The 20236-nt window shown below is 36.4% G+C and overlaps 1 protein-coding gene across 1 annotated transcript in view; it reads right to left on the reverse strand.

The window, feature by feature from the left end:
* LOC102201338 (splicing factor, arginine/serine-rich 15-like) overlaps window positions 1-20236 on the reverse strand; it is a 28037-nt gene that overhangs the window by 3721 nt on the left and 4080 nt on the right. Inside the window, exons 7-16 of the mRNA XM_005735997.1 lie at window positions 20069-20215; window positions 19676-19749; window positions 18080-18167; window positions 17798-17881; window positions 17578-17657; window positions 15618-15787; window positions 14958-15058; window positions 14750-14863; window positions 14481-14637; window positions 14302-14393 (exon numbers count right to left, since the gene is read on the reverse strand). Of these exons, the coding sequence (XP_005736054.1) occupies window positions 14302-14393; window positions 14481-14637; window positions 14750-14863; window positions 14958-15058; window positions 15618-15787; window positions 17578-17657; window positions 17798-17881; window positions 18080-18167; window positions 19676-19749; window positions 20069-20215 (1107 nt within the window). The remainder of the gene's footprint in view (window positions 1-14301; window positions 14394-14480; window positions 14638-14749; window positions 14864-14957; window positions 15059-15617; window positions 15788-17577; window positions 17658-17797; window positions 17882-18079; window positions 18168-19675; window positions 19750-20068; window positions 20216-20236) is intronic.

Raw genomic sequence — 20236 nt, forward strand, 5'->3', positions numbered from 1 at the left:
CATCACCTAATATGCTTAATTGGTAGTAGGCTTTCGAGCCTATACAGCTTGGAGTAAGACAACATGCATGAAGAGGATGATGTGGACAAAATACCCATTTGCCTAATAATTCTGCACTCCCTGTATTTTTATAAAGTTTTTCCATTCACTTTCAGTATCCGAGGTTTGAAGTTGCATTTGTCTCTACATACCCAGCGAACAGTAAAACACACACCTCTGAACCGGCATAAACAAAAACGTCAGATATGACACTTTTGCCAGACTGAACAGTTTAATCATTTCACTTACTTTTAAGAGAATTGTATTACATTTTACTTTAAACATACTTTAAGAAGTTTATAGTGCAGTAAATAAAAATCAAATAAAGGTTGCATGGAGGATGTCTTCTTTGACAACACAATTATTATGTAGGAGTAATGGATAATAGTTACTGATTTGTGAATAATTGCAAATGAATAACTTGAGCTTATATTACAGTTTTATACTACAGTATATTTCTAACTAAATCGTCAGCTCATTCTTTTTCTCTAGACAATATTTTCTTACAATATATCACAAAATCTGGGTTAACTTGAAAAAAAAAAAAGCAGATGTTGAATGTAAAAATTAGATCAGAGGTCAAATGTAACATGATATTTGGATGCAAACTATAATGGGAGATTTAGAATCCCAAAATGTTGTCAGTGCAAACAAAGGCAGCAGAACTGTAAACACAGATCTAAAGATAAAAGACATTTTATGAAAGCTGACCTAATAAAAGCTTGACCTTATTTGACCTTGAAGAGAGGTCAGAGGTCAGAGTAACACGATATTTAAAAATCCCAAATATATTTTCCTTTATATTTATATGTTCACAACATAAACAATGGCAGTTAGAAACAAAGTTTTATATAGCTCTATATAGCACTATTATCACTTTGGATCACTTTATTGAACTTGAAAGAGAGGTCAAAGGTCAATGTAACATGACATTTTAAATCTGTATAAGGTACTTTCTGTATTTTGATAATGTACAGCACACTTGTAAGAATCATAGTTTCTAGCTTGTCAGGTTATAAGGCTTTATTCAATGAATGACTTTATTTCTCTTTTTAAAAATTAAAGTAACAAAGTCCAGTTTGAATAAAAGCCGCACAACAATAGCTCAAATAGTTAGGGAAAAGATTAAACATTAAATATGTCCAGGTGTTTGACCTGAGAAAGGTTTTTTTTACCCCAGCACTTGTCTACTTAGTGAAGCATTGTAAATAGTGTTCATCACAAATAGGAAAAAACAAATCACAAAATAGGGTCAAATAAGTAACATAGAGCAACCCAAACAGACAAACACTGTACCTCTATGACACAGACCGAGAGCTTACTGTAGTATCATGGATATCACTGAACTGCCTTTCTAATCATAGAACTTTTAATTGTATTCAGTCGCAGGAAAATATTTGTGAAGCCTTTGGTATTAACATGATTTCTGTATTGATTACACATGAAAAGGTCTGATGTTCTTCTTAATGGATGAACAACTAGAAGTTAAAATACACTTTTGTAAACTTCCAGTTTTGTGCATTTCTATTATGCTTCCTCTAAAGTCCTGTGAATGTTATGTGTGAGCTATGGTTTACATTTTCCATCATCTCTGCATAGTAATATAGGGCTGCCTTTCACTCTATGATAGCTGGGATACACTCCAGGTTCCCACAACCCCAAATCGGATAAGCAGAAGAAAATGGATGAATCCCCAAAGTTTCATCTTCCCCTTTCATTTTAAAATAAAAGAATACAAGTTTTATGAAATTTAAGTTCATATGCAATATCAGAAGTATACATTGCTACTAGCAACAAAATTAATATCTTTCTAAAATAAAAATACTATAGAAAAAAGTTATATTACAATGTTTATCTATATAATTCATGAGAATTATATATTTAATAACAAAAATTTTAAAAAAAATTAACTAAATTACCATTTATTATTTTAGGTCTGACTACATTATTTAAAGTATAACAATACATAATAATAAGGAACATTTTCATGATGCTACGCTTGCTGTATGAATGCATCCTCAGGTAATTTAGTTTAGATACAGTATTGTACTGAGTATTAAGGCAGCCCTTATCTGTTTACTATTTGTATCACACTTTACATTTTGTTGTTTTCACTGAATTCAGGGTGTTTGGGATAACAGACATGCTGAAAGTGAAGCTCTTGCCAATCAGATGTTTTTAAGATGATATTGCATGGTGGGTCAGAATCTGATGCTATTTTTCTGCCTTCATAATTTTATTAAATCTGACAAGATCACTGGCTGAAATGAAATGCCAAACCATGACAGAGCCTCCACAGTATGTTAGAGGTTGCTGTAGGCATTCACTGTTGCACCCATCTCCCAATATAATATAAACTAAAGATTTTACATTTGGATTCATTCATAAAACTGAGTTTCAGTTCAGTTCTTGTTTAATTTGGCATAGCTCACCCCTTTCTGCCCATTTCCCGTCCTTAAAAATGGCTTCTTGACAGCCATCCTTCGACTAAGACCACATAGGAGTCTTTGGTAAGCAGATGAATCAGTTGAAGGCCCAGATGCATCTCTTAGGTCTTTTGTCAGGTCTTTCCTGGATTGTTTTCCTGTTTCTTAAGGACATGACTTTCTGACACTGTTCATCTGCTGCAGATTTTAAAGCCTGCCTCTTCTTCTTACCTCTTCTTGTCCAGTTTCCTCAAAATATTTAAGAGCATATTGCATTATATCAATACATGCCAAATTTCTGGCTACAGGCTCTTTGGAATTGAGGTTGGTGGCGAAAAATACAATTTCATGCCTGTCAGACTACGTCACCATTGGCATTTTCCATTGATTCAATTACAGAAATGGGAATAATTTTCATTGAATATGACAAGATGCAAGTAACACAGTCTCTAAATATACAATTTCAAGTTGGTTCTGTTATATGTACACAACACTGGATCGTTCACTGAGTTCCGTGTCTTTTTTATGCTTTAATGATTCTTGAATCAGTGTTAGGTGACAGATTTAAAAAAAGAAAGTCCTGTGAAAATGGTCAGGTACAAGGACTGGACTGAAAATGAGCAAAAAAGCAGAAGGTTGTCAAAAGCAAAACTTTGAAAGACCTCAAGCCTGGAGAACTAGACCTGGACTTTTGCACAGTACTATATATATATATCTTAAGAATAAGATAAAAATCAATAGACATCCTATTTTTTTTAGTTTTCAACTACAGGAAAGAATTTCAATAATTCTCAATAATTCCATCTGCAAACCTAAATTCATGCAAGTTATGCTTGTGACCCCTTGAATGCACGATAATCACTGATCAGTAAATCAGTGAACACATGAGGTTAAAAGGCTAGCAAATGCTGCAGATTGATCACTATTTGTTTCTGCCCAGACATTCTCTCCTTGGTGCCACGGAAACTGGAGAACAAATCTTGGTGCTTGTATAGAATACAATATGCTGCTCACCCTTCTTTGCGACTTCCTAATATCAGGACAACTAATACACACAAACCAGAAATATTTGGATTCATGTGTTAAAAGTTAAGTTGTAACCTCTGATGTGCACTCGTTAAAACAATCTTCTTTAGATGTAAATCTTAAATATGTCATGAATGTCGTCAGTAACTCACAGGAGTTGCCAATTAATCATTCGTCACATATTTAATGATTTTCATAATGCCACCACTATGAATTACATTTGGAGACAACTACACATGCACGTGTCTTTTTTAAAATTTAGATATATTATTAAAAGATATGTGGCCACCATATCACCGTATCCCTGTTTTAAAGTCTTAATGTTCATAAATTCATGAGGGTATCTGTAGCCAGAAGTCACAGAAGAGGTTAGCAAGGTGGATCCATGTATCGTGCACACACTCTGATTAGTACCAAACAGAAAATACTACAATTTCAATAACAAAGACTGAAGCACAAACAGGTTGCTGTCCATCTGGCTAAACAGCCAGCAGTAATATTTGTCAGATAGCATACACGGTCGAGAACTCTGTGATTCAATTGAGAAGAGATTAAGCTTGGCAGATAGCTGCTAGCCACAGCTACACAAGTATAAACAGATAACTAATAAAAATAATGCCATCTGTACAGTTTTATGTAGGTGTAGTTTAGCTACCAGGACGGACCAGTACCTTACTGTAAACTTATTTTTAAAGTTGGCCATTTAAACATGAAAGTCTATGGGGACTGACTCACTGCTTGAACCAACCTCAAGTGGCCACTTGAGGAAATGCAGTTCTAACCACTTTCATATTAACTGCACGTTGCAGCACCCACAGTTTCCACATGTCGGTTGTATGATGTACATTGACAACAAAAAGCATGCAAAGCATTTGGAATATTGTAATATCTCCATTGATTACTCATGAAATGTGATCTGATCTTGAGCCTAATCACAATTATTGAAAAAGAATCTGACTAAACTAATAACTAAAAGTAACAGTAAATTAGTAACCACAGTTGTACTTCTCATATCTTTACTGAGCATACTAAATAATAATTCAAATTGCAGGCTGAAAAAAATTATTTCAATACCTGTGCTGCCAACTTCTCCAAAAGACACTTAAAATGGGAGAAGTGTAGGTTGTAGTCCCTCCCTATAAATAAAGGCACAGTGGGTGGCCTGCAAAAATCTCACCAAGAGCAGCATTCACACTTTCCAGATAATGATATATAACAGATGACGGTAGGTATTAATAATATTTTTCTGTAGGTAGCTGAGAAGAATTTCCAGCTTTCTGGATACAGGTTTAGGGGGGGAAGCCCACACATCAACTTCATAGCCTCATTCCAACTGCGAAACATAATGAATGGCATGGGGCTGCTGTGCTACAGGGCATGGATGACTGAAACACACAGAAATACTAATGAACACTAAGTTTTGTAGATTGTAAGGAAACAAAAATTCTTCTTACCAATGTACACACTGTGTCTGATGGAGGCTGTGAGCCAAAATAATTCTGACTAAGTGAAGAGTTCACTTACGTTTTCCAAATCTGGACTAAGAGTGTTTAGGAAAAAAATAACTTTAAAAAAAGAGCTTCTGTGTTGAGAGTTTGGATGTCAGATCACATTTTATAAATAATTTAATAAATAATTGAGTTTATATCCCAGTAATTCCAAATCATTCACAACTTTTTAACAATGTAAGCATTTATCTGAAGTCACAGCGTGTAGGAAATGTAACATTGTTCGCATACACCTTGTGGCCCTCCGATGAAGGACATACCCGTTCTACATTCAGCCTAAACTACCATCACTTGATTTAAGATTAGCAGTTTTAATCTTAGGTAAAAAGCTGATTTGTTTCTTCAGGCAAGACAAAGGAATGCTGAAAAAAGGCTACATTTAATCTGGACAGCAGTCACCAGGGTTTAATACTTATAATTTTACTGAAAAGCCAAATTGAGACTCCACAGTGGTGTACATTTCTGTCTGCAATACTGCATAGTTTGATACTGCCATTGGAGGGAACCAAAGGGAGGATTTTTCCACACTGAAGTCTGAAGTTTAAATGGTCAAGGCACTGAAGGGGGCAAGAGTATAGTAAGTTTTTCCAACATTGCCACATCTACCTTTTCTTAAATTTTTACAAATAACTACCTGGGGCAGGAATGTATAATTTAACTCCCTGCTGCTGTGACCAATACACTATATGTTCAAAATTTTCTGTCACGTCTCTTAAATCTTTGAAATTAGTCCAATTGCCATAGTATAAAATCAAGCATGCAGCCATGCAGTTTGCCTTTACAAACATTTGTGAAAGAATGGGCCGTTTAAAAGAGTTTGTGGAACTCAAGCATGGTACTGTCATAGGGGCCCTTCCCAGATATTTCACCATCAACTGTAAGTGGTTTCACTGTAAAATGGAAACATTTATGAACCACAGCAATTAAGCCACAAAATTCAGATGGGGTTACCATGGGTTTGAGCCGCATAGTGTGTAAAAATCACCAACAGTTGACTTGTTGCTGACTCAATGACTCCAATTTTAAACCTCACGTGGCATGAATATCAGTACTAACACTGTGTGCTGGGAGTTTCGAGTTATGGTGTTCCAGCTCCAATAGTTGTAATATTCAGGTGGCCCAGCACGTTTGTCTAGAAAGTATGTGTTAGCCTTCCGGACACAGCTATCAGCCTTTGGCAGATGATGAAATTTACTGATAAGAGCTGATCAAATTAATCTATTAAGTCATGTGAATTCTGCACTAGCCAAACATAAAAAAAACTTTTTAAAAATGTCTAGTTTCATTTCCCCCTCAAGATTTCTTTCATTTCAGTACAATATATACAAAGAAAAAAAGTGTATTGTTGAAAAGACCCCCCCCCAAAAAAAACCCAAAACATATGGCTATTGGCATGGAAAAAACAGACTTGATAAGTTATAACTGGGTAGCAACATAATGGTCTGCTCTTACCCTGGTGTTTCACTCCATCAGCAGAGTATAACAACTGCTTCATGTTTCCTGCAGGCTATTCCCACAGAGGAAGCCCCATGAGGCACGGAGCCAGGCATAAGCTGTTTGATCAAGCTCTGATCCTTGATGAGTGTCAACTCAATGCTTTCAATCAAAATAATTCATTTGGTCTTTGCCTATTGTGCTACTTAGAAGACTTGTGAAAAGACAGTAGCGAGATAACCTAAAATAAATGGAACTTAAGAACCGACAATTTAGGATTCTTCTCTTTTTTAAGGACAAATATTCAAAGAGCCATTTTATTATGATGAAAATTTCCATCACCTTCCAACAATCCCATGGCATCATCAGGGTGCGAAGCACATCCAAAAATAATTGTTATGACCCTTACCTTTGTGGAGACTCATGTGAGCCTGATGTTCTTCAAACATGGATCTAGATCATTCTTGTATTACTCGATGTAACCGAAGAATCCCCTCTTTTCTTGAAATTTCACCTCATTTCAATATGACTGAAACAACACTGCATATATTTTTCATAACACAAGTTAATGAATGCTGAACTAGCAGAACCTGAAATGCATGCCTCTAAATACTGTGCATTTTAATCAGTTTAATATTTTAGAATGGAAATGAACTTTGAACACACATAGTTGGATCCCTAAAAAGAGATATATGAAATTTTAAAAGACCTGTTTTTTTTAACAAACAAAAAACATGTTTAATACTAAATAAATAAAATTAAATAAATACATTCAGCTACTTTCTTTTTTCCTCAAGAATTTGTGAAATCAGATGAAACCCCAAGTTTAATGTGGGACACATTTCACGCAGGTTGCCCTTCCTGACACAACCCTATTACTCTATTTTTTGGAGCTTGAGCCCAACCCTAGAAGTACACTAGCTTGTTATCCCCTGAGGCTAGGTTTTGGTCTCCTCCCTTCACGTGTAAGGTTAATGTGTTAACTACTACACAAAACACCCCCCACCCCAGATAACATACCCTAATGGTCATGGCAAGTTGTAGAAAAAGGTTACTCAGAAAAATTAAAACAATACCATATAGAAGTTTAAGGTAATTTACATAAAAATGCTGTTCACTTTGTGCTGTTAAAATGTTTTTGTTGCCCGTGGATTGCCACACTATAACAGAAGTTAAACTGTGTCAACAGTCTGGATGACCTATGAGTTAACTGATTGTTTCTTGTTACTTTAGGTATTTTCATCATTTTGATGCGTCTTTACCAGAGTAAGAACAGTTTTAGTCTTTATAGTTTTTGCCTTTTCCAAATGTAATAAAAGAAACATCTTTTATAATGTCTGTGAAACATTGCGTAAGAATGTCTGTTTTTTTAAATATTCTATGGTTATTTGTCAATAGTGAATAATGCATTATGAGAGCTGTAACTGATGATTAAAAATAAGTAGTAATTAATCAACATGTTTATGTGAGTTGGTTTGAATTTTTTGGGCTTCTATTGAAACACTCTGCTTAAAACAATAGTAATATTTGCCATTAAGCAGAGCAGAGGACTTTAACCTTTAAAAGAAAAAAACAGAACATTCACAGGGTGTTATGATGCAAAATATTTCTTCTACTTCTACAGATTTTTTTCCCCAACAAAGCTCGGTCCATCAAACTTCTGTGAAGTGACAAAAGTGTAAAGGCTGAAAATGACACAAGCCACGAGCTCCAAGGCTTGTTTCCTCATTAATAAGATGCAGAAGCTGGAATGATTTGCTGACAAGCCAACCACACTGTGTTGAGCATGTCAATCTTTGATTCAATTGCATGTTTGGTGCATACATTTTCTACCTGGCACTGTTTAGCTCTGTGTCCTCCTTTCCAATGTCTCTTCCTCGACCACTTCTCTCCTGCTGCTGCTGCTCTTGATGTTGGCTGACATCAAAACTCCACAGAGTCAGTCAACACTTACTGCTTCATGTTATTTGACATCATTTGACGCTCATACCTCCCAGGTGACATGATGTACAGACGGAAGAGCCAGTAAACGTAGCTGGGATGTGCCGATCCAAGGAGAAAACTGTAAAACTGCAGCTTCTCTGGACAGCTGAAGTCTATCAGTGTATGAAAAAAAGATTGCCGGTGCATCCTGTGATGTACTCATGTCAAGACAATGTCAAGACATCAATGCTGAGAGGTATTACATACATAGGAAACAATCGGTATTTTGTATAAGTTTCTAGTATTTTGTCAGTATTTTTTCTCAGATACTCAGTTATTTTAGTCGGATGATGTTACGGAATGCAGTTTCTTTTTTAACAGAAGTTTTTTTCTGAAAAGGTTTCTTCAGTTTGTACTCAGTATTCAAAACATGTGGTTTGTATACTCCTGCAATAATCACAACTTCTTCTGACTTTCCCAAGCAGAGCACAGAGGAAGACCAAACATTTATATAAAGAGGTTAACTCCAAAAGACAAAATCACTTCAGGTCTACATGACTCACATGGTTGCCATGTATATCATCCAAAGTGAAACTTTCCCAAAAGCCATTCAAACAGACTTTGGATGGACATTATTTCGACGTGCAGGATTATTGCCACAGAACTTCAAAGAAATAATAAGTTGGTAAAATATTTTTGTATGATCTTACAGTTCAGGCAGAGGGAAGATGTCATTAGCGAAACAAGTAGTCAACAACATGAGTATTTTTGCTGCAGTATTCTGCAGATGCTGCAGGATTAGTAATGACAGCATTTAAAGATCACATACACAAACTAATCCCCCAACTAGTGCGGTGGGTATAACTTCTCAAGGCTAGTGACCACAACTATTTTAAACAACACTAGCAGCAAATCATTTGTTTAATGAAGAAGTCCAGAAAAAGACTCATGTGGTTTATAAGCATTCACTTCATCTCAGTGTGAAATTTTGTTCTTTTCTGTTTCAACATTTATGTGTTTACTGTGCTCATCTCATGTGCCTGTTCACATCAGAAACGCATCAAGTGGAGGTGAAGAAAAACTGGTTAAAAGACCTGACTGGTCAGTTTTCGAGACCGCTCTCTCTAATTGAACAAAAACAAAGTTACGGACCAGAGTGTGGGCCGGCATTTTCTATTTGGAGATGCAGCAAGAAAGTGAGAGGCTACATGCAAATGGATGAGGGAAAAGCAGGGTCAAATTTGTATAGTCACAAATTTGCATACATTGAATGTAACAAAGGTATAGTTGTAAAGCATTTAAGTGACTTTAAGGCATGTTTGGATTATTTTTTATTATCGCCTTGAGAAGGATTAAATGGTGATACCTGTAGGTATCACGGTCTGTCAAAACGACCAACATGGTCTGTCAAGTTCCTTCACTGACTGAAATTTTTCTCTGCATCCATTTTATATCCTTTGGCATAATGTGGTTCAGCGTGCAAACTACTGCAATGACTACTTGCAAGACAGCTTGACATCTGGCCATCAAGCAAATAGCCTTTATTAATATAATCTGGTGGTGAGGACAGTCAGTCATCATTCAGCATCAGTCAGAGGATGGCATAAAAACAGTTGTTTCAGTAGGAAATGGGCAAAGACAACACTATCAAAACAGATAGTTTCATACAAGAAACCTGTGATTAATTCATACCTACCCACCTAACCAGACTAAGAGAAATGGTTTTATTGTTGGTAGGCATTAAGGAGTTTTTCCTTTCATAATTGATCCATGTTCCAAGTCCAGCAGAGATTTAGTTGGAGCTATATGTGACCCTCAAACCTGCTGTATTATTAAAATAAGTTCAGCTGCTCCTCAAAGATAAATTCTTAGAGGTTAATGTTATTTGACTGTATGTGGGGTGAGACTAACTCCGTTAAGATCAAGATCTTGAAGAATTGGGTAATAGCGTAAAAACAAAGAAATGAACAAACAAAATAAATCATGTTTCCAATACTCAAAAATTGGCCAGTTTGCTACAGTTGCTGTCGGCTTACCTTGTCTCCCACTTTGATATTCCTCTTCCCACTTGGACTTTAAGTCCCACCAGCAGCCAACAGTCACGCATAGTCAATTCGAACTTTTCTTCCAAGTGAGGTGCTAGAAAGCCTATTTTAGCTTGTAGCTTTAGCTTCTTAGAGTCAGGAGGACTTAAATGTTACTTTTAGGTTTATTAAAAAAAATAAAATAAAAATCGTGATTAAACGTGAGACTCACTCTTTTATATTATTGTCTATACTTTCATGAAAACTATTTACTTTTTTTTTTAACTTGGTTATATGTTAAAATTCACACCCACTCCAACCCATATTTTTCATATATTTTTGTAATTCAAGCACTGATCAATGATTAACTCGTGATTTTTGTAATAAGTAAAAGTTACACAATTACTAATAAATTTGCCCAGCACACATTCTGAAAAGCACAGCTTGAATACTGAAACAGAGAAAGGATAACAGGAATATTTCCCTCTACACACACCACAATAATTAAAAGATTGTATGATTCCCATTTTATTGGAATAAGTTATATGATACAGTACAAGATTATTGAGTTAAGGTGCAAGCATATTTCAAGACAGAAAGAAGAATTTAAGATAAGCACTGCTGAATGTAAGGCCTACCAGTAGAGGAGCCTATCTGAATTGTGGACATGCAGATTTTTTGGATGCAGAGAGTAAATAGTCTGAAATTCATTTAAAACAGAAATACGAGAATTTCTTTAGTAAGACTGCCAAAGGTCAGTATATGATCTCTACTGATTATGCCTCAAACTATTCCCCTTCCCATGAAAGTTTAACATGTATTCTTTGACTATACAAGATTATAATATATTCCTACCCTGACAACATGCTGGTACCTACAGCTGCCCTTTCCCTATGTGTAGGATACCTAGTGAAAAATGGTAAAAGCATTCTCACTAACTGTAGTGCTCAGTCTGGTTTAGGCAAAGACTACCTGAGCAGAACATGCAGGAGGTGGGTCATCCACAGGTTACTTATGAATTTAAACTATATAGAATAGACCTTGCTATATTCTCACATGGTCACAATAGGGTCTTATATTAAGAACGTAACACATAAAAGAGCGTTTGGTCTGATTTGACCACGTTGGATCTTTTCATTCTCACACAGCTACAGGAAGTAATGCCTATAAAAGCTCAAATACATCCTCTGTGTGTGTGACAATGGCTTTAGATTAGTCCGTTTTAACAAACACTTACAGTTGCAGGGGTAAACAAACAGAACAGCTCCCCTTTTAACTGCAATATGGATCAATGTGTTGGCTTTCAGGGGAATTATTCACAAACATGGAAAACTAATATGTATAATTATGTCTGCGAAGGTTCTCAGTCATCCTGAACATTGTAGTCCTTTGACAATATGTATAATTAGTTTTCATGAGTGCATGTTAACCTGCAATAACTGTGTTTTTGTCCTGTCCTATTTAGACAGGAAAGAGATCCTTTATTGAGACCACCATGTTTTGCAAAAGCCTACAATTAAACAAAGGATAGATGTGTATAAATGATAAAATGCATTCAGAAGCATGAAGGTGAGTAGTTTGTATTTAAGTGGTTTGTATTTACAAATTTAACCTAAGAAGCTTAATTCTGTCTGATCAACACATGTGTAACACAACCACAGTGACAATGACGCAGTTATCAAAGATATAACTTCTGTCTCACCCACAGACTGCAGAGAACAAATGTTATTTTAAAGTTTTTCTAGAGCCAAAAACAAACTTATATTACTTATCAGAAAACCTGCTCAACAATAATGAACATATACATAAGTGATCTTTTTGACTCCTCCCTTCCATACTGGTATGTTTTATACAGCCACAGCGCACATGTTAAACTAATATGACTAGTGCAAGCTAAAATAAAGTCCCTATGCAGAAAAACCGCCGCATTCTTGTAAACTTTACTGTGGGCTGAAGGTAGCTGGCCCTGCTCTCTCTCAGCAGAGAAACCAAGTGGTTCCCAGTGAAATGATTTTGGCAAAGGTAATAATATGGTAAAGGTAATAATCACTAAAAATGCTATTATAACAGTTTTCTCCCTGCATTTATGTTTTTAAATTATATGCCACCAAATGAATAGATCTGTTATGTGTGCCAGTTGTAACTTATTTTGTAGAATTATCAAATTGTATTTTTATGGGTATGGCTTTGACGTTCCCAAAAAAGGCCAGTTTGGAGACTAAAGCAGCGGTCCCCAACCTTTTTTGTGCCATGGACCTGTTTATGTCCGACAATATTTTCACGTAAGGTGTCGGGGATAAAGACAACAAAATAAAACCAGTACCAGTATAAAAAAACAATACAAAACAGGATTTATTCATAACACACGTGAAAAGACCCAGGGAAACCGAGTTAACGATAAAAAAAAAAAAAAATGATAAAAACCGATAAAAACCATAAATTTCACACCCGCGCCTCAACTCCCACGGCCCAGTACCTAACGACTCACGGACCGGTACCAGTTCATGGCCCGGGGGTTGGGGACCGCTGTTCTAAAGTATCTATGGATAACTTGACAAAAAACGTTTTGCATAAGAATCAAAATGGTAACTAAAGCTTACAGAGGCCTGAAGCATAACTCAAGCATAAACACATTACACTGCTTTTTCACCTTCATGAAACAAAACTGTGCATATAAAAAAGAGTAAAAACCATGGTAACTGTAGGATGCAGATGCCTGAAGCATAAACACATGATAATGTTTATTCCCTTCTCGAAGCTCAACTTTGTGCATGCAGATTTAAAACAAGGGTTAAAGTGTAAGCTTACTACAAATTTCTTTTAAACACAACTAACAAGTTGCATTTACATTTATTTCCTTTACAGGTTATTGGCAAAATGTATGCCAGAGTAGCAGTCTCACCACTGAGAACAAAGCTGATAAGCACTTTTTCCCTGGTATTTGTGCATGGTACCATCTGACCTTCAGCCCACCAGTTGTGATTTTACCAGAAATAAGCACAAGTCTGTGATGTACTCCAGCATGTTTATGTTGTACATATTTTGCTTTCACTGTCTATTTCCTCACCATTTACATTCCTGAAGTGCTCAAAAACTGCACTTTACATTCTGCACATAGACACAATCACCACTGGAAGGTAATTATCTTGTGTTGTGTATTGTTATTGTATATTTGCTACACCACAACACTACAGTAAACCTGAAGGACACAGCCAGTGTTTTCTAAACCAGTTTTCAATGCCAGCTGGTTCTTGGTCTCCCTTGTGCTGCCAAACGATCAAACAACCGAAATTGTCCTCAATCCGGTCATTTAAGAAAAACATCTCATACATTTTTAATCACACCCCTAAAGATCTTTAAGTGCTCCTTAAAAAAGTATGTTTTGACCTACACACAATGTAGCAATGCACAGCAACACACTAATTCTTAGTTTTTTTCTCTCATCTTTTTGATATTTTAACAAATGTTTTCATTTCATATTTTTTCCATTTCCTTTCCTCCTTCCTCTTACACCTGTGTGCCGTAGCAGAGGCAGCGATGATGTCTGCATTCTCCCAACATCAGCTGGTTGCATTACACAACTCCACCCAGCCAGCTGTATCCCATTTTCATGGTGAAAGTCATTATAAATGCTTTAACACACTGAGCAGAACTTAGAAATGAAAGAAATGTGAAACATGTTTCTTTAATATTCTGCCTTCAATTAAATAATTTATTAAATCTTCAACGCAGTGATGTGACTTTTTAAAAGACGACAAAGAGGATGATTCAGATAGGCTCCACTACTCATTGTTCAACAAAAATTTATTAGCTTTACAGCTTTCACAAGAAAGATTGTTAAGTCTTTCTTTAAGACCATTAAACCCATAAAAAGAACACTTGTAGTATTAAAAGGTGTTTAAGGACTGCAATTAGCATTACCTGAACATGAGCAGAGACGATTCCATCTGGTACACTTTCCAACACTCCATTAACAGCTGCCTGATTGTTGATGTCTTTGGTAATATTCCACTCTGCAAACAAACAAAAAAAGTACAAAGTTTGTATATTCTTGCAGCAGGTGAACTTTGCTGAAACTCAAATAATGGCTAATTGTTTACCTGGATTTAGTGTTTCTACATCCAGCATACCACCTTCGCAATAGCTCTGCAACTCCTCAACTTTGACTTTATTCCAGGGGATGTAGGTAACTCCTCGCTCCACATCCCAGAACTTTTTGTGAGCAGGTTTTATACCTTTATTCAAGGCCCAAGCAATCTAGGGAAGAATGATGTTTGGTATAATAAAGTTATCAAATAACACTAACAAAAAAAAATAAATAAACTACTACAAAACTAATACACAAATGGAAATTAAAAACATTGCATACCTTAACTGGTTTCTGATTGACTTTGTATGACCCCCTACTGAGTTTGTTCAAGGCTGTGTAGGCATCTTGCCTGTGAACCATAACAATATAGGCACAACCCCTTGGAGGAATCATCTGGACACAAAAGGTGAAATGCATTAAGATCATTGAAGCTTGAGTAAATCAATAATGTTTATAAGCATCTCTGACATGAATTGTCCAAACTTACATTGATGGACTCAATCTGCCCAAACTCTTCCAAAAGAGACATTACATCAGACTGCTGGGTTTTCTTGTCTAACTGTCCAACCCAAAGTGTAGTACTGCAAACTATAAGCAAAAAGACAGAATAACTAATTACATTAAAGATCCAGGCTTTTAGATTTTTTTTTAAGCAAGAGTTCACACTTAGCTCTAAAATGTATTGACTTATATAACTCATGACTCCTGAAGCCACAGATTTTGTAAAGATGAATTTATACAAAAGAAATTATTCTAAGAAAATTACAATACATACCCTAGTAAACCACTACTATAGACTACTACTATATAAAGAAGTTCATTAGGTGTTCTGATGTACAAGAAAATAATCCCCATTACAAAATACACTTCACCAAAATAAATGAATAAGTAAAAAAAATATCCCACTGAGCTCACATAAAATAATCAAAATGTCACCTTAAACTTTCACTTCGTCTGCAGTGAATATAAAGCTTTATGGAGTTTAAAGATACTGCACATTTGAATCTCTTAAATTAAATCGGCTTCTCTCTTCTGGTTTAGACAAGTTGATACAGTAGCTGCAAGTGAAACTGAGTAGTGATTCCTGGAGCTTTATGCACGCCATCATCTGTGACATTTAGTCGTGTTTATTGGTTTGAGTACATACCACTGAGCGTCTGACTCTTTATGCTGGAAAGACCTTTTTGTCTGCGCTCTCTGTCCTTCTCTCTTTCACTCCTATCCTGAGAATGAGATCTCCAGCGCTGTTCTCGGGAGAGAGAACGCCTTGACCTTCTTGAGCGAGATGAAGATCTTGATCTTCTTCTCCTTGGAGATCTGAAATACAAAAGAATAAAACCAGTGAACACTGTTTCAAAAATAATCCAATTCCCCAGGCGAAAACAACTCTTTTCAGATGGAAAGAAATGACAAGATGACCAGAGTGTTTTGGGACTTCACTGCTTGTAATTTGTGCTCAATAATGCATTGAGGTTATTAAATACTTTCCTGGTCCACTATAATATGAAAAATATTTACATTTATTTAGAATTTTGGTAACTGTAACACATGTTTAAAGGAGTAATACAGCAATGGTTTTCTGATTTTGGCAGGGATAGCCTAAAGTTAGTATTGACCTTGTTTCCTACACAAAAAGACTTTTCCATAGGCTTTCTCACCATCTCCAAAAATAACAGTCTATGGCTTTGGATGTAAAATACTGATGTTAGGCTATATAAACCACTGTCTCATGAATCATGACTCGTATACATGTAAAACAAGACAGATTTGGAGTATTCTATGGACTCTGACCCAAACTCAACTATATTTTGACACAAGATGTAGCATTTTTTTCAAGGAATCAGAAAAACTATTCAGAGGTAGCCAAGAGAAAATTCTTTCTTCTACTTCACCCCAAATATTTTTGTCTAAACCTTGGCATTGACCAGAAAAATCAGGCAAATAAATTCACTGACTTTGAAATGAGGGCACCCGCAGCATAAAAACACAACCTTTCAGTTTTAGGGCTTTATTCTTGTGTCACTAGGGGTGGGCGGTAGAAACGATATATGGTAGAAACGATATAAATTTGGCCAACGGTAGAGATTTTGACCATACCGCAAGTTGATGGTGGCATCAAGCTACGCCTCTTTTGGTCAAAAGCATTGCAGTGGTTGCAAATTATGCCAGGCGACAGTAAAAGTGAAGAGGCGAATCAGTTTTGGAATATGGGGAAAGCCAAAAACTGCGCTACCTCCACTTCCATACCATTGATTCATTAATGCTGAATTCTCTTGCAGCTGCTCTATTCCCATGTTGTTGCAGTATATTAGAGACTAACCTCGTATTGTGGAGGGATTATCTCAGTTGTTCTCCTAACTGAAGTTTGGTCCGTTTATAGCATCCTGCCATGTGATTGCATTTGACCTTAGCCACCAGAAACCCTCATGTTAACTTTTATCGAGTGGAAAAAGGTTAGCTTCACTGTGCTAATGTCATGCTAACATAGTTGTTTTGCTAGCGATCACGTAGGACATCATTATATACCAGCTAGTCCAACTTCAGTAACCCTACAGAAGCCATTGCTGTTTAGTTTTCTGTCTTCATATATGTTGGAAGTGATAGCAGAGCTGTACGTTTGAATTTTTTCAGAAATCTCTCGGTCAGAACATGCTATATCGTGTTTAGGTGGAAACTAACTTCCTGATAACTTCTAACTCTGTTGAATTTAATAAATTCTGTTTTCATGGATGCCAGGATGTTAAACTTAATTGTTACACTTGGTAAAGCAGCAGCGCTGATCATTTTATTAAAGATGAAGAGTTTAGACAGCTTTTAACTCTCAGTGATGCCGCAGTGTTCGTTTGACTTTGGGACCTGAAGCAGACGGCGTTTTGGACCCAGATTACTCCGCGAGGCTCCTGACTATGGCAGCCCTAATGCTCCGACAAACCATCAAGCAGTGCGGCTTTGTAGCTTACCAAAGTCGTACGAAAACATTTTTGACAGATTTCTGCGTGTAAAATACGTTATACAGAAGAAAAGAATATATCGAGATATATATCGTTCCCGCACATGCTTCAAATTATACCGCGATATGGATTTTAGGCCATATTGCCCAACCCTACCTGGAACCAGATCTGGATCTTCTCCCATGACCTCTGTGCCTGCCTTCCCGCCTCATAGATAAATCTTCTCTTGAACCTCCCTTTAGGAGAATGACAACAAGACAGGTTTTTTGTTTATTTTCCACAGTTCATAGCATAGGCCAAAATAGAAATGTTCCTACCACTAACTATGACAAAGTACGTGTGAAACAGAAAGTTTACGTTCAAGACAAATGCTTACCCGGGATCGAGAGTAAACCTCATTTGTGGACTGATATCCATCTGGAATCATATGATGCTCAGTTTGACTCATTCCACCACTGTGCTGGATCGACAAAGAGACAGCCCCAGAAAAGGAAGTGTTAAAAAAAATAAATCTTAAAAATAAAAATCACCAGAACAAAAAATTTTGTTTAGCATGACAGAGGGGAAAAAATAGCAATTTGATATATTTGCAAGAATATGAAGAGAAAACGTCTGAGAGGCAGAAAAGTAATCATATAAAACTGTTATAGACGGGTACCTTTATATCCTCAGTCTGACTCATCATACGCTGATTAATATCCGTGTTGGGCCCCAGACCAAGAAACTGGTTCATCACATTTTCAGGTCTGTTATGACAAAATACACACTCCATATTACAAACACATGTGGTAAATGTACTAAAGTAAAACAACACTTAACCTAACTGTGATCATAGGCATTTTTTGACTACAGACACTTACACATAAACCAGTCAATAACATGATCAAAAACATCTACATTCAACATGGGATTTTTAGTTTTAACTTTTGTGTTGTGTGCTCTGATTCAGTGGTGCACAAGTACATTTTAATTTACAAGAGTAATGGGCAACTTCAGCTGTATAAACTATATAATTATGAGTGACAGTTTTGGTGGACACTAGTTGAACAACAGTGTGGTCAGCGTGCTCCTCCCTATACCATTAATTCACACACTCACTTGAGCAAGTATCAAAGTAAAAGTGCTTTCATTTTCAATTTCTGATATTCACTGCAATGCACTGTGTTTTGTCTCTTCCTATTTGGCTAATACTGGTCAACCACAAGATTACTCTCAGTGCCCAGGCTCTGCTACTCAGTAGGAGCCACAGACCGTGTGCTGTAGTCACACATGCATACACAGATATGTAGCATGTGTGGATAATGTTGAGGGGAGTGATAAAACGTGCAAATAAAGCACAACCTTTTAAGTCAAAACAAGCAACATAGCCCACTACGCTTAAACCATTTCCGCACAAATATCTAAACACAAAGCACGGAGCATTCACCCGACGGCATGTACACGGACATGCCGGGTGCTGAAGACAACATCTCACAGATTCTGAAGCTGCAGGTTTTGTCACTCTCCAACTAAAATTCATTGAACCAGCAGAAAAAGAATATCAAAACTACGCTTCACATTTGATAAGCATTGTCATGAATTCGCTCTTACTTTACTTCTTATTTCTTTCAGCCAGTGTCCAATCAGAAATCTCTATTTTCTGCATTATTTGCTTGCATATTACACACCAGTCTACCGTTGAGTACAGTGCTGTCAGCTGCTGGTTTTTGTTTTGTTTTTCCAAAAAATGACCTTCGACAAGAAAGCCTAATATCTGCTGTTCAATACCGAAGAAATTTCAACTTTTACAAATTGTACCAAACCACAAAACGCTTAGCTATGTCTCTAATAAAACCTCTAACTTTGCTCTGCTTCACTTCAGCAGCATCAGGTAATGTTCATCTGTTGGTTCATGGTTTTCTTCAGTTTTTGATCTACTGAAGAATATTTTTAAGGGGGTTAACTTCTATAAAAAGCTACGCCAGCAAAATCTCCTTAATACTTTTCTCAGTTACTTTGACACAAAGGCATCTGCTGTGATGCTTACACCTCTGATGAAGTCTCACAAGTGTCAGCCTTGTTTTTATACATAGATTTTATAAATGGATATAAAAATATATGGATATTTACTTATAAATGATCATAATTATAATATTTCTGACGGAGTCAAAACGGAATTGAATCAAAATCAGAATTTAATCAGTTATAGAAATCAGTGATGATACCCAGCCCTACACACGTGTGTAAAAGCACGAGTACATTTTCAGAAACTCACTGTGAGTGAATGTTGCCCTCAGTAGCCATTGTGTCTTCAGGTTCATCATCATAGTCAAATCGGTCAAGAAGTTTCTGGAGAAAAATATACATAGATGTTTTGAGGATAGGGACACAACTCCTTTTTGTCTACCCTAAAGCTGTTTACCAACCACCATTAAACAACAAAAGTGGAAATGAACACTAACAAGCAGGTTATATCACACCAATAAAATCCATATAACATGGTGAGATTAGATGGTGCTGTACAAATTGGACAAATATGCAAAGTCGACTGCAGCCATCAAAAAGTTTTGTATAGAATTTAGGAAAACAAGGCCCATTGTGTCTTTGGTTGAAATGCCAACCGCTTGTATTTATTAAACAATTATGTAAATGAGAGCTGTGCCAGTACCTCAGCTAATGAGCTTTTCTTTTCAGTGTGTGCACTGTATGCGTTGAGCTGGGCCAGTGGGATCTGAGGCTGTTTTGGTATGTTGTTTTCAGTGGTGGCTGCTAGGGTCTTATCTGCCTGCTGGATGTTCTGGAGCATCCTCTGCAGCTAGAAAGAAAAAAAAAAAAA

Source organism: Pundamilia nyererei, unplaced genomic scaffold (assembly GCF_000239375.1).
Source record: "Pundamilia nyererei isolate P.nyererei 1_Seehausen unplaced genomic scaffold, PunNye1.0 scaffold00066, whole genome shotgun sequence".
NCBI classification, from domain to species: Eukaryota; Metazoa; Chordata; class Actinopteri; order Cichliformes; family Cichlidae; genus Pundamilia; species Pundamilia nyererei.